The sequence below is a fragment of the Quercus lobata genome, chromosome 8, assembly GCF_001633185.2.
Source record: "Quercus lobata isolate SW786 chromosome 8, ValleyOak3.0 Primary Assembly, whole genome shotgun sequence".
In the NCBI taxonomy this organism is placed as follows: domain Eukaryota; kingdom Viridiplantae; phylum Streptophyta; class Magnoliopsida; order Fagales; family Fagaceae; genus Quercus; species Quercus lobata.
In genome coordinates this window covers 26,440,140-26,456,468 of record NC_044911.1, presented here as the reverse complement: position 1 = coordinate 26,456,468, position 16,329 = coordinate 26,440,140, and the positions used below count along the sequence as shown (strand labels likewise).

General features: G+C 36.2%; 1 protein-coding gene across 1 annotated transcript; it reads right to left on the bottom strand.

Moving 5' to 3' along the window:
• Positions 1–15,490: 15,490 nt before the first annotated feature.
• LOC115956662 lies at positions 15,491–16,084 on the bottom strand. The gene has a single exon (XM_031074972.1). It carries the CDS (start codon positions 16,082–16,084, stop codon positions 15,491–15,493), a length of 594 nt encoding a protein of 197 aa, XP_030930832.1.
• Positions 16,085–16,329: the final 245 nt, after the last annotated feature.

The following is a 16,329-nucleotide window of genomic DNA, read 5'->3' as shown; positions in this document are numbered from 1 at the left end:
GTGTGTGTGAGTATAGATACAATATTGAGTATGCTTTTAATAGGGTTAAGACATAAGACACAATGAGGGAAGTCAACCTTAGGGTTGGCTGGTTTTGGGTGCCTAACACTTTCCTAAGACCATACCTTAACTCCGAACCCATATCTCTGGTAGTAAGATCAAAAGGTCATTCCTCGAGAGGATATTATATATATGGTTCCTAGATCATTGCAAAAACTAGGTGGCGACTCCCTGTTGTGTCCACAATGGCAACTCCACTAGGGATAATGAGTTTAATTCCTATGTGTCCTATGTCTTAATCTTTATAAAGGCTTATTCAATACTTGTTGCACACACAAATCACATGGTTCTTTCGTCCCCTTTACCTCGATTGGTGATGAGTGGGAAGATGGAAGGCTCTATTAGGGCCCAAGTCTTTTGAAGTTCATCCCACCAACTCACAATGGTTTGCCACCAACTCACAATGTGTGCCATTGTCTATGATGGGCTTTGAGTATGTTAACGGAAGCAGCCTCCTACTCCGTGTTGAAAGCCAAGCATGTGGCTTGGTTCATAGGGAACAACATCATCTGCTGATATGGGGTACCCCAAGAGATCATTTTGGATAATGGCTCCCACTTCGAGGGGGAGGTTCAAAGGATTATGGAGTTGTACAACATTGAGCATCACAAGTCTTCACCATACCGACTGCAAACTAATGGGGCTGTAGAAGAAGCCAATAAGAACATCAAGAACATCCTAGCCAAAATGGTAGTGACATACAAGGATTAGGCCGAGAAACTTCCATTTGCTTTATGAGGTTACAAAACTTCTATTCATGCATCAACTGGGGCAACACCTTACTCTTTGGTCTATGGTAGTGAAGTAGTGCTTCCAATTGAGGTGGAGATACAATCTTTGAGAGTACTAGTGGAAACCAAGGTCTTAGAAGAAGACTGGAGGAAGGCAAGATATGAGAAATTGGCTTTAGTAGATGAGAAGAAAGTTAGGGCACAATACCATGCTTAGGGATACCAAAAGAGGATTGTTAGAGCATTTAATAAAAAGGTGAAACCTAGAAAACTTAAAGAAGGGGACTTGGTCCTAAAAGTGCTTAGAGATGAAATTTTCGATCCAAGAGGAAAGATGAAGCCAAGATGGTTTGGTCCATTTATTATCAAGAAGATCATGTCAGGGGGTGCTACAAGGATTACAGATTTGGATGGGGAAGAGATGCTTTGCTAAATCAACATGGATAGACTCCGGAAATACAATGTTTGAAAAAGAAAAGAAAAGAAAAAGCTTGCTAGGTTGAAAACCCAAAAGGGCGGCCTAGGTAAAAGTTAAGGCAAAGACCTCATTGGATTGAAAACCTGAAAAGGCGATCTGGGCAAAAGATAGGGGAAAGACCATGGTCATGTTGAAAATTCCTTTAAGGATGTTATGGACAAAAATTACATTGCATGGAAAAAAGAAAAGAAAAAGAAAATAAAGACAATAAGCAAAGATAATAAATAAATGATTGTCTTATTGCTTAAATTAAAAGATGATAAATTGTTTCCATAGTGGATTTGGAACATTTCAATCCTTTATTAAATTCCAAAGAAAAGACATAGGAATCATAAGGTGCAGAAAAGTAAAATTCGGGCCATATCAAATTTGTCATTCAACCCTCTTCCTTTTGCTGGACTTCTTATAAGCCTTTTCATCTATGAGGACCCACTTTATGTCATCTTGTAGCCACTTCTGGTACCTTGAAGTTGGGTGAAGGAATTAAGGAGGACGACTGTCCCTAGTCACCCTCAGTCGTGGCCAAGCTTCACGGATCCTGCTTAGAGTCCTATCAGTGAACTCTAAGGTATGGAACGAGCCATCATTGCTAGAAGGTCCTTGGCGGTCACCAAACTATTTGGCAATGTGACATGCGGAGTAGTAGGAGCAATAGTGAAGTCCCACCAAAGGAATACAGTTTTCCTTGAGGCTACGGTGAGCCATGCTTGAGATGCGCCACCACTTCACCACCCATTGGATGTCTGTAGCATCAATATGCTTCATAAGGTCAGTAAACTCTTCAAAGCTCATCTTAGCATGCTTGGGCCTATGGTCACAGTAATGCTTTGGAAGATATTGACTAGGAGGAATAGCAAAGGGTTGAAACAAATAGAGCCTCTCAAACAACCATATCTACAAAAGAGAGGAAAAAAAAAGGGGAGAGAGAGAGAGAGAGAGAGCATGAGTGAAAAAAAAAGGAAAGATAAAATAAAAAAAAAGAAGAGAAAGATAGAAAAGACGATATAAAGTGCCTTGATGGGTTGAAAACTAAAAGGCGACCCATGCAAAAATGAGAGGAATCCCACTAGGTTGGAAACCTAGACAAAAATTGGGGATCATACTTGAAGGAGGAGAGGGTTCCCTGCAAAGAAGTTTGCTTCCTTCCTATGAAACGCATCCAAGCCATTGAGGGTCTAAACCAAGATCATGCCTGCAAGATTTCTGTTCCTCAAATTGGTAAAGATCAAGCACATCATGTGATCTACACAATAGGTCTCATGAACCAAGAAGTATCTTGCAAGCATACATAGACAAAAGGAATTGAGAAACCTGGAATGCGGTATCTCGATCGTTGGGATAGCTAACCGAGAAAAGTATGCAAAGATGAGACAAATATTCAACTTGCTAAAGACACACCACTGCTTTGCCTTTTCAAGGGGAACACCCAACAAAGCTTGAATCAAGGTGGGAAGATCACTACCCATGGTAGGAAAGACAAGGTCGTTCACTGAAGGTTCACCTATGATTGCACTAAATTCCTCAAGAGTAGGGCATATCTCTACATCATTGCATTGGAAAACATGTTGAGAAGGGATCCAATAATTGGTAGCAGCATGAAGAAGAGGTTCATCCACCTTGATTTAATGGTATGGAAAAATGCAAGAGGGCCATTAGGAACGACAGCCTCTTTGAAACTAGTGCCAAGCTTCCTAATCCAAGTCGAGACTTTGAAATGAGAGAATTCTGCCATTGGAAAGCCTTAAAGGAGTGTTTTCTAGGAAGAAAATACATTTGGTGAGGTTTGGGGGTCCCCAACGGCTATTTTATACTAAGGAAGGGCGGCTAGGGTTTTTCTGACATGCGGAATGCGTACACATGATCAAACTTACGTACGTAGGGTCAAGACTACGTACACAGGCTCCTTTACACGTATGCACGGTGAGAGGTAGAACCCTAGTTTTTCTTTGTTTTGAGTCTAGTTTTCTTCCACATGCTTCTCCTATGGATCGTATGGCCCAAAGGACTATTCAATACACAACTCAAGCTTAGATTTTCAAGTATAAAATACTAAGAAAAGCATAGAATTATGCATCTATTCCCATAAGTTGTAAATTAAGTACACATCCCAAATAAAAGCATGAATGTGAAAGATGTTCTTAAAATACAACCTAATGTCTCAAATCAAATCCAAAGTGCATAAATGTGTACTAAAAGGAAAAATAATAATAAAAACAACAAAAAAATAGATATGCTATGCTATGTTGTGTGTGTTGTGTGTCTATCTGTCTGTCATGTAAGGATCATCAAAAACGCCTCTTCCTTGGTTGGTAACTAGGGGTCGCCTCCGAGTCTTCACCACCATCACCGTCGTCATCATCATCATCTTCATTATTGGGATAGGCTAGTCCTCTAGGGCTGTACAAGTCCTTTGAATACCATGTCACCTCCAACTTGAGGTTCCCAACCAGCCAAACTTGCTCCTTATACTCCTGGATAATGGGTTGAAATTTGAAGGAAAACGAGTTAGAATGAGCAGTTGAAAGATGCAAGAGAAGAAGAAGCAAAGAAGAAAGAAAAGAAAGAGAACTCACTGCTCATGTGCCATTCGGAAAGGGATAGCCCATGACATTTGTGTTACGAGGCACGGGATGCTCCCTAGTGAAGTTGTCAGGGCCATAAGCATAGACTGTCCAAGGCAGACGAGGAGGGTCAATAGGAATGCTGGGAGTAGGGGCATCCTGGTACAAGTATTTCAGTTGAATGTCACCGTGTACAAGAATGCAAAAGAAAAGAGTAGGAATGGAAAGGATGAGAAGAAAGAGCAATACCTCGACAGTAAGGGAGGGCATGGGGCAAGTACGGTTGAACTCATCATAGTCTAACTCCCTAAACCGGTTGACATTGGCCACACCGGGACTCCATAGGGCGTACTCGGCGTTAAACATAGAGAGTGGGGCAAGCATGAACTCTAGCGAATCCATAGGCACCTGTGGGGCATCCTCGCCCACTAGTTGGAAATGCACTTGCTCCGCCAAATAAAGCACCCTCAAGCCCGCACTTTTTAAAGGCCGGGTGATCTCGGAGGTGATGATAGTAAATGCCTCCAAGTCAGGAGTTGCAGCAGGAGGGAAGCTGGCCCACGAGTTCCAATTGATCTATAAAATGTATGAGGTTAGAAAGAAAGCATAAGAAACATGTGAAGAACACAATAAAAGGCATTGAAATTTCAAACTCACATCATCAGAAGACAACCCTTCAAGGTGGGCCCTCACTACAAGGGAATTCCTAAGACTCTGGTCCAACCCTTGAACGATAATATCATATCGAACAGTCCAGTGCTGAGAAGAAGAGGGAGGCATGAATACAGTTTGCAAGGACATAGAGTACCAAGGCATGAATACAGTTTGCAAGGACATAATGTACAAAGCATGAATACAATTTGTAAGAACATATTATACAAGGTGAATACAATTTGCAAGGCAAAAGAGAGTATGAAGACAATTTGCAGGAGCATGTATTATAGCTTTCCTTAGTATGTACAAGAGCTATAAAAGAAGAGAGAAAGAAACTAACATCCAGAAGCTTCCAAGGCCCCACCAACTGGCGTAAGGTCCCCCAGCTGAGTGTATCTAGGCATGAGTATAGATAGGCAAGACATGCCTACCCCTAGTTAGCTCTCTTAGCAACCTCGAAGTTACGAAAGAGGGCTAGCCACCTCAAAGATACAGTCTGCCCTCCATTGGCAAAGAGATATGCCCCTAGAATGTATAGCAAGAATGCCCTAGCCATCTAAGCACAATCCACAACCGTCTCCTGGGGAAGGGGCTGGTAATCCGCCTTAATATCGAAGTAGCAAATTGTGTCTAAGGAGTACCTCCTCCCGAGCAAGTCAATCACTAGTCGAGTGCCCAACTTTCCCTTTAAGTTTATGATGGTATCGTCACACCTAAGGCTAGTCATGCGGTGAAAATCACTGGGAATCACGATTATCTCCCTCTTAGCAATATGGAAGGTGGGGGTAGTGTCCCACCACTTCTCGGCAAGAGATTGCACCAAGATGGCATTCACTGACCTCTCCAATAGAAGGCGAACAATGGGCTCAAAGCCCGCAGCACGAATTGGGGCCTTCGTCGCCTCAGCAAGTTCCCCATACCAATCAGCTATGCGATTGGTGCTACCCCTACTAGAGTACGGGGAGATAGCTTGCAAAAAGAAGTGCAGTGACGTTAGATTCACAGTTTGGATCAAGGAACAGTGAAAAGAGAGTTTTAGATTCCCAATGAGGTGCAAAATGGTGTTAGAATCACATTCTAGATGCATAAATAATGAAATGAGGTGTTAAATTTGCAATTGGATGAGAAACAAATGAAAAAAGAGTTTAAAATTGTCAAAGCAAGGTTTTTGCCTAGCGGTGTGCATGCGTGAGCCCAAGCTTGCGTGCGCAGACACTAAGCATACGTACACAAGCCCGCATACATAGGAAGAGAGGCTACGCATGCATGAATCTAAACCGCATATGCAGGCTCGTGTCCTGGTACACATGAACCAATGCAGAGAGGTGTTCTTCGACATTTTCAAGCATATCTCAACCAAAATTCATCCTAAACATGTTCCTACCTCTCCTATGGTGTCAAGTTTTCATTTAAATCCATCCCACAACAAAACCTAGGTATTTACACATCCAAAAATTTATTAAAATGGAAGATCAGTGGAAAACTCAAGAATGAAAAAAAAAATGAAAAACTCACCAATTTGGCCCGGGCATTTGCCAAAAGACGATCCTCAGGCCGGTATGTCAACAAAGGCAGTTCCAGCAACCTCACTGTCCCCACTCCAATGAGTGAGATTGAAGGCATCGCTTGAGAGCATGTAGGAGGTCTTCTTGGACTTAGGTGCCATAGGGAAGATGAGAAAGTGTAGGAAGGGAGAGAGTTTCAGAGAGAATGTGAGAGGGAAGAATCAGATGATGAAAAAGGGAGAGAGAGGGTAGAAGCCTTTGTAGGAAAAAAAAAAAAAAAGAGAGAGAGAGAAGTTGAAGAGTAGAGAGAATATAAAGGGGTGAGGAAGATGAAGAAAAAAAGAAATGGTTGGTAATCGTTAAGGAAATATGAAAAGACGGGAGCACACTTGGTGACTAAACTACATGTAGTTTAGGCCACCACTAAACTACATGTAGTTTAGGCCACCACTAAACTACTTGTAGTTTAGCAAAAAAAAAAAAAAAACAAAAAAAATCCCTCAAAATCTCCAGTGGGTTCTTGGAAGGTACGAAGTGCAGAAGAAAAATCCAAAATCATGTTGAAATGACCAAATTAGTTGGGTAAAAGACACAAAGACCACACAAGCATCCATAGCAGATTGAAAGCATTAAGAGCATCCCTCAATGGACCATAAGTCACCAAAAGGACTCTTTAGTGAGTTCAAATTTTCAAACAAATCCTCAGTAAAGAACAATATCATGAAGAGACTCCCCCGTAGGTCCAAGGCATAATGGAAACCCCCTCGTAAGTTGTGAAGAAGATAATCTCTGTAGGTTTGATTAAACCCCCTCATGGTTAGGGTTAACACAAGTTTCCCAGTGAACCATGAAGAAAAAGAAAACCTTACCCAGTGGATCACACACCCTCAAAGACTTCCTTATAGGTTAGAATCACCAAACTTCTTAGCAAGTTCTTTTTCCTAATAAGGAGACTCCCTTGAGGGTCACTGAGATTTCAAGAAGATCATACTCCCTAGTAAGCTCCCCTTTACCATCCCCTGTGGATCATTCACCCAAGATTCCTTCGAGGGTCAAAACAGACAGTACTTGTGCACATATCTAGAAGGAATTGAACATGCCGACACATCATACAGACTTGTGCACATATCTCGAGGGAATTGAACATTCAAGCACAATAGAAGAGGTAGAGATAGAGATAGAGACCAAGGTCACCTTAAGGCAAGAGCCTTTCAAGAACAAGTAGAGATAGAGATGGAGAAGATAAAAGGCGCAAGCCACCTAGAGAAGTTTAAGGCCAGAGCCCCCAGATGGACACCACAGATATATATCCTTTCAAGCTCATAGGAGCACCCTTGTTTGTTTGGTTATTTGAGCTAGTAAGAGTACCTTTGTTTGTTTTTCTTTTTAAGTGACTCTAGGATAACGAGTCACTTGCCTTTTGCTTGCAATTGGCAAAACAGGTTCTAGGATAGTGAACTTGTCGTTGCTTGTTTCCTATGAAACAAATGTGAGAATTCAAACATACGAATCCCATACGACTCAGTGGAATTGCACCCTGCCCCATGTATGCGTGTTGTGTGCCATGTGCGTGGGTTGGGCTCGAGTCATACGTCGAAACAAAATGTTTTGTCTCTTATTCTTTTAATTCCATGAACGAAGCTCACGAATCAAAAGAAGGGCATCTATAGACACTGCATTTTATACCCTTTACAACTCGGGTCCCCGTTCCTTAGTGATGTTGAAATTCTAAGACTCAAGGTTGGTTTAGGGCCCAATCAGATTGTAAATTGACTTAAGAGGTGTTAAAATGGAAAATATAACTTTTTAATAACCTAAAAATCTATTTTTGGAAAATAAAGACCAAAAGAAACCTTAAGCCTGCGTACGCAAGTATGAACCTGCGTATACAACCTAAGAGCCTGCTTATGCAGGCAAGAGCCTGAGCACGCAGGTAGGGTTTCAGAAGCACTAGAAATGCAAGTTTTCTACTTTAAAGACTGAGGTTTGGAATGAATCCTACATCGTTTAGGAGTCATTCCAATCCCCCATTTTCACAATATAAATTGCCATACATGGTACCTTTCAAAAACACATAGAAATCCCACGGGAAAACACTAAGATTCACTAGAAATAGTGAATCAAAGAGGGAGATTTTCACAAAACATTATCAAGTCAATTTTATTTGATTAGAGTCTGTTCTAGCCTTGATTTTTTTAATTTTAAGATTACTAATCACATTCTTATTGATTTGTGATAGATTTGACTGAGGGGAACAATCAAAAAATCAAGCTTGAAGGGCTTTGTTTTGAGGTTTTTTTTTCTTTTCTTTTCTTTTTCTTTTGACTTTAATCTTTCTGCTTTCTTTTATGTGTTTTAATATGTTTGTTTAGTAAAGTCTACGTAGTTTTTATGTTTTATAGTATGTTAGGTTGTTAGATTTTTTTATTTCGAAATTCTACTCTGTTTTTTGTGTTGCTGTGTTCTTGGCTAGGGTTTCTGGGCTGAACTCGCATACGCATAATTTAGCATGTGCATGCAAGCTGAATTATGCGTACGCAGGCTTGTTCATGCGAGTAGTTTTATTAATAAAATGATGTGATGTAACAACGATTGAAGTCTCCAGATGAGACTATATTATAGAAATCTGAAAAGAGGTTTCTTATATTAGTTAGGATTGAAATTATGTAAGATTTGTAGTTGTAGATTAAAATGTATTGGTCAAACACTAAAGACTCCACAAGCTTGTTATCTAGATCCGTTATAGGGGATCTAGCCCCTTTTATCTGTATGCTATATCAATGCAATGTGGTGGGTAGATTGACGAATACAAATTCTCTGTAATATTTTTGGTGTTTTACTTTCTGTTCCACCAATCACAATTTGCCATATATTTGTTTAATTTTCCTTATAAAATAGCCAAAGTTTAAAATGGAAAAAAAAAAAAAAATGACAAGTTGTGATTGGTGAAACATAGAATCTATATTCATTGATTGAGTATAGTGTGGCCGGCCTGATATTACATATAGTAAATGGCAAAGAAAAAAAAGTTGATTAATGTAAAAATGATAGATAACTAATTACAATTAAAAAAGTTAATGAATTCTCTAAAAACATTTGTTAGTAAATCATATTATATATAATAAAATTTGAGCTTAGACACCGTGGTTGGGCCAAGTGTCTTCACCAAATTGCAGAAATTTTATTAAAATTTTTGATTTTTAAAGAACTAAAAATTCATTCTTATCATTAAGCAGTTTATTTCATGAGGATTCTAATTCATACTTATCATTAATTAGTTTATCTAAAAAAAAAAAAAAAAAACTACTTCACGTAAAAGAAAAACTACTTCACCTCACGTAAGAGTTTTTTAGTAATTTATCTTTTTTTTTTTTTTTTTTTTTTTTAAAAAAAAGCTACTTCACTTTACTTCACCTGTTTCACGTAAAAACTTATAAATTTATTTCTTTTTTTGTAGCTAATAACATTAACTATTTTTTTGGGATAAAGTATACCTAAACTTCTTGATTAGATAAGCTCATTTTTCTTTTTTTGTTCATATCAAGTTATCTACTTCTTTTTTGTTCATATCAAGTTATTTTCTTCTCAAGTCCCAGATCTACTAATATTCCTATACACTAAGTTATTTAGTACTCCTGTCATTATGTGAGCTCACCCCCACAAAAAAACTGATTAACTTCGCCCATCACAAAAATCTATAAAATGCAATGCAATGGCTTAAAACAATAATCAACTCGAAGAACAAGAATACGTTGACAGAGAATAGTGGTGGTGAGATTATGAGCACTAAAACCTTTGAATCTTTGAACCAATTTTCAGATATAGGATTTCACCATATGAGTCAGGTATACCCACCCTTCTTTTATTTTGTTTTATTTATTTTGGGTGTGAGGATGAGGTAAAGGAAAAAAAGGAATATTTGAATTTGAAAAAGAGTACAAATAAGCCGAGTTTGATTTTTTTTTTTTAATGAACTCAAGTAGTTCCCAATATAAACAATGCAACACAATCGCCAGAAGCTTGATCCAATGATTAGGAGGAAGAACAAGACATCCAATGATTAGGAGGAAGAACAAGATGAGGAAGAGGACCATTAAATGGTAGCATCAAGGTATTGATCATTACCAATTTTTTTCAAATATAAATGTAATAGTGATCTTAAAATAAATAAACTTATATAATTCTCTTAGACTATATCTAATTATATATAATGATTTAATTAAGTAAATAAATCTATTTATTTACTATTTCTTAAGTTTCAATATTACTAAAAAAAATACTAAATGATGTAAGTGGAAAAATTTTAATTCCCTAATTTAATGATATTAATTAGGTTAGAGATAAAATCTCTTTGGAACCATATAAAATATTTAAATGAAATAAGTTTTTTCGATTTTAGATTTATAGATAAACATTTTATTATAATTTTTTTAATTGAATCTTTTACCAAACCATGTTTTAAATTATTTTATGGATTGCATTTATATATTCAATCCTAGGCATTTTCATTTATATCTGTGTGTATATTGTGGTTTTTTATGTTTTAACTTAAACTAAAAGAGTACTTCACTTCCACAAAAAAAAAAAAAGTAAAAGAATAATTTATTTTTATTATCTATTTTATTATTTAATTTCAATGAAACTAAGAAATATTTTCTTATTTTCAGTTTACATGCAATTCTTGATTAAGCCCTATGCATCGTATGGAAATTTTTGTACTTTCTTTTATTAAAAAAAAGACATAATTTTCTTATCTTCTTCTATAATTTCTAAGTTGATAAATTGGATTACAATCCAAATTCTTCATCTAATCCTTTATTTTTAAGAGTAAATAAAATCCTATCTCCAAAATAAATGGATTGCAGCGCCATCATTTTGTTTAGTTGATACTTTTTTTGAAGCCAACCCCGTTATTAATATATAATTAACTTCATAAAAAATAATTTATGAATTGTATTCATCTCATTTTGGGTATTATTGTTGTTGTTGTTATTTCAGTCTCACACAATACACATTCATTATATAACTTAAAAAAAAATTCATTTATTTCTATTTTATTATTTAATTTTAAGTAAATTAATTATAAAATTATCTACATTGAATTTTGATTAAGCCGTGCATCGCATGGACATAATGCTAGTAATTTTAAAATTTTTTTAATGAAAATAAAAAATTAACTAACTTTTTTTTACAACTTTTTATAATTACAATGGAATTGGTATTAGAACTTTTTTAAAAATGTCAATTAATAAATGCCTAAAAACACTTGTTAACCAGACCCAATTACAATTTACCACATAAAATATTTGTGAAAAATGGTATTATAAGTGGTGTAGTACTAAAATTCCTTTGGAATGAATCCATAAACCTCATCTCACTCTTCAGATTTCAGTCAGAATACTGCATGACTTTGTTCCAATGAATTTTGCAAACCTGACAAACAATTTTTCCTTGGAATTAATTATTATACTCCATCGAAAAGAAATGTCAGTCTTACTTGTATTGGTTGATTATGTTTTTTTTCTTCTTTAAATAATTTTTCTTTGTTGTGAGTCACATACACTGACTTATTCTTTGTCAACTGTCTTGGATGTGCAAATCATCACGCTATGACATATCTCTCACCGTAGATTAATCTAGCATTGTGATAGCCGCCCATTTGGCCACTTGTCTCGCATGCTTCATTAAAATAAATAAAAGTACCTGTATTAGATGATGGGAAATTGAAAGTAAACTTTGAAATTGTAACCAATTTGTTGCGTGATGTGCTTTTTTCAAATATAAAAAGTGTTGCGTGATGTAAGTTGTTTTATAGGCCGTATATATTTGACAAGAAAGGGAGAGAAAGCACCTAAGAAAAAGAAAAAAAACAAAAGAGAATCAAAATAATATAGGTTATCTTTACTTTAGTGAAGTCTTTGTCTTTGCTTGAGTGGAGTCCTTTTTTTTTTTTTTTTTTGCTTTCAATAAATCAATTTCCACTCCCCCAAGTTTCTTTTTCTCATTTCTACCAACTGTTTATAAACAACTTATTTTTCTTTGTCATAAATTTATCACAATTTTAATGTAATAGACTTTAAGTGACTACTGACCACTTTTATTTGAATTTATCATTTTTTTATTACTTATAATTTATCATAGTAAAATTATGAGAAAGTTGTATTAAAAAAAATTGTGTTATTGAATTTTTCTCATTTCTACCTAGAATTCAACCTTCTTGCTCGTATCTCTCTCTCTCACTCAGCCCATTTTTCTTAAAGTTATATGGACGTAAATTGATAAGGAATTGATAAGCTGTAGTAGTTATAGGTAGGGACCAGGGCTAGGGACTAATTTAACCATTAAAGTACTTATCAGATAAATTGTTTTCAGCGTATAAGCTCTGAACACTTTGAAATCCGCCTCTTATCAAAAAGATCAAGATTCAATATTATATATTTCTAAGGTGACGCTCACAGTGACGCAATGTAAGGTATATTTTCCATGCTTCTGTTCTGACTCCTGAGAGCTTAACCGACAAGTTTTGTTGTCAGCCAAAAATTGGGTTCAGGTTTTCCTTTGGAAAAAGTTTAGTATTACATAATTTTTTATCAATTTTTTTTATAATTGTGATGTAGTATATGATTGTTAAAAAAAAAAAAAAAAATAATGAGGTTATATATGAGTGATAGTTAATTACTTATAATTTATGATGTTAAAATTATAACAAAAAATTATAAAATAATTTGTAAAACTACCCTTACCCTTAGTACATGTCTTATTGGACAAAAGCACGATGGGGAATCTTATTTCGTGGGGAAGGTATATCCAATTAAAGCTATTTATCAAAAAAAAAATTAAATTTTTGACTCCGATTTTTATCTTATAAATAATCTTTAGGAGTCAAATTATCATAGCTGACTGAGTTATGAAAAGCACTTTTATACCGCAAACAATGATTCGAGAAAGATCTGACTAACAAATAATTATAGAAGCAACTTCCCCTTTTAACCAAAAAAAAAAAAAAAAAAAAAAATTATAGAAACAACTAAAACTAAAAAAAAAAAAAAAAAAAAATAGACATAGAAGAAAAGAATTCAAAAAATTTACCTGGTTCAATTGTGGGCACGTCCACAGGTTGTAACCAGAAGATAATTTTACTAATAATTTAAGAAAATTCCAATAATGATACATAACATCAACATGATAAAAAATCTAAACTTCAAATACACCAAATATATATATATATATATATATATCTTCATAACAAATACAAATTTTAGGACGGCTTTTTATGAACAAATTACCAAAATGACAAAATACACTTAATTTTTATTAGAAACTTTATATATGAATGTGAAGAGAAAAAAATGTTGCACAAGCAATGAACACATACATATAAACTGATTGAGAGACCACATTTCTTGGGCATAAGTGGAATTGGAGTGAAGATTAAAAATGTTCCCAAGTACTTCTAATCTTTGGTTTTGAATTTCACCGCACAAAAGTACGCTCTTTTGTTCTTAAATTCTAAAATTTACATAATACGTGTTATCAATTGCGAATGAAGTAGATTCATTAATTTTCCACTGCGTATGTTTTGTATGCGATACAAACTATGTTTTTCCAACATTAGGTGCAATACAAATGTCACGGGCTACCCCTTCCCTCAAGGCACACAAGCGGTGAGTTCTCTTCTATTCTTATTCTCTTTACTTTCTATTCTTGCATCCTAACACTTATTCTAACAACATTTCCTTCAAAATTCAGCCTACTATGTAGGAGCATGAGGAGCTCGTTTTGCTTGTGGGAAACCTCAAGTTGGAGTTGACTGAGTACTCTCGGTAGCTGAACGGTGGCGGGGATGGTGAGGATGATGATGATGATAATGATGATGGCGGTGATGGTATGAAAGGTTTAGAGTCGACTCCAAGCTACTAGCTGAGGAACAGGCACTTTCGATGATCCTATAGACAGACAGACATAGACATAGACACAACATAGCATAGCATAGCATACTTTCTTTTGTTGCTTTTATTATTTTTCTCTTTTTAGAATACATGCTTGCACTTTTAGATTTTTTTTGAGACATGAGTTGTATTTTAAGAACATCCTTTACATTTATGCTTTTATTTAGGATATGTATTTAAATTACAAACTTGTGGAAACTTTATGCCATTCTATTGTTCTTGAAAACTCTGCACTTGAATTATGCCTTGAGTAGTCTCTTTAGTCTCTCCCTTGCACCTTCCCATATCATCAAGTTAAAATGAATGATTTTTTTTTTCTTTCCATCCCTAATTTTTGCCTAGGTCCTCGACCTAGAGATATTCCTCTAATTTTTTTCTTTCGGTTTTCAACCCATCGAGGCTCCTTGTATCGTCTTTGAACTTTTTTTTTTCTCTCTCTCTTTTTCTTTTCCTTTCTCTCACATCTTCTCTCCTTCTTTCTTTTCCTTTTTTCGATCATTGCCATATGAGAGGCCCCAATTGTTCCATCCAACTTTAGGATATAAGACGTGACTTAAGGCCGCATGAAGTGGGTTCACATAGCTAAGAAAGCTTACAAAAAGTCCAATAGAAAGAAAGAGAGACTGACTGATCACCTTAATATGCCCCAAATTTTACTTTTCTGCACTATATGATTCTCATGTGTTTTCTAATGAATTTAATAAAGGATTGGAATGTTCCATGTCCCTTATAGAAACAGTTTTATCATCTTTTAATTTGAGCAATGAGAGAACCACTCATTTATTATCTTTGCTTATTGTCATCATTTTTCTTTTTTCCCATGACGTCCCTTGAGGAATTTTCGCCATACCCATGGTCTTTGCCCATATCTTTTGCCTAGATTGCCCTTTTAGATTTTCAACCTAACGAGGTCCTTTTGCCTTAACTTTTGCTTAGGTTGCCCTTTCGAGTTTTTAACCCAGCAGACTTTTTCCTTTCTTTATTATCAAATGTTGTATCTTCGGAGTGTATCCATGTTGATTGGGCGAAGCATCTATCCCCTATCTAAATCTATAATTCTTGTAGCATCTTCTGACATGATCTTCTTGATAATACAAGGACCAGACCATCTTGGCTTCATCTTTCCTCTCGGATCAAAGGTTTCATTTCTAAGCACTTTCAAAACCAAGTGCCCTTCCTTAGGGTTTCTAGGTCTCACATTTTAGTAAAATGCTCTAGTAATCCTCTTTTGGTACCCATGTATGTGGTACTGTGTCCTAGCTCTCTTCTCATCTATCAAGGCCAATTGGCCATATCTTTGTTTCACCCAATCTTCCTCTAGGACCTTGGTTTCCGCTAGTACTATCAAAGATTGTATCTCCACTTCAATGGGAAGTACCACTTCACTACCGTAGACCAAAGAGTAAGGGGTTGCCCTAGTTGATGCATGGATAAAAGTTCTATAACCCAATAAGGCAAATGGGAGCTTCTCAGCCCAATCTTTGTATGTCACTACCATCTTGGATAGGATGTTTTTGATATTTTTATTGGTTGCTTCTATAGCCCCATTGGTCTATGGTTGATATGGTGAAGGCTTGTGATGCTCAATATTGTACAGTTTCATGATTGTTCTAACCTCTCCCTCAAAGTGTGAACCATTATTGGAGATGATCTCTTGGGGTACCCCATACAAACAAATGATGTTATTCTCTATGAATCGAGCCACATGCTTGGCTTTTAACACAGAGTAAGAAGCTGCCTCCACCCACTTAGTGAAGTAGTCTATTGCCACTAGGATAAATTTATGTCCATTCAAGGCCTTAGGAGCTATCCTTTCAATCATATCTATGCCCCAGACTGAGAAAGGCCATAGAAAGGTCATGCTATATAGCTCTTTAGGTGGCATGTGATTCAAATTTGCATGTGTTTGGTAATCATGGAAACTCTTCACAAAGTCTACACAATCAATCTCCAGCATGTTCCAGTAGTACCCTATCCTTAAGATCTTCTTGGCTAACATTATCCCATTCATATGAGGACTACAAATCCCTTGATGAATTTCTTCCATAACTTTCTCAACTTCTTCTTTCTTTAGACAACGAAGATGTATACCATCATAGGATCTCCTATAGAGCTGACCTCCACATAAGATGTATTGCATTGCCATCATCCTAATTGAATGACGCTCTCTCTTGTCAGCACTATCCGATATGCCCCCAACTCCAAGAATTTCATAATGTCATAATACCAAGGAACCCCTTCCTCTTCTATAACCAAGACTGATGCTTCAGCTTTCTCCCTCTGTACCATCCCATAACTTTGTTCAATCTTTAAGGGTAGTGTCCATACTTATTTGGGTATTTCAACCATGGAAACTAAAGTAGCCAAGACATTTGCAAACTTATTTTGAGC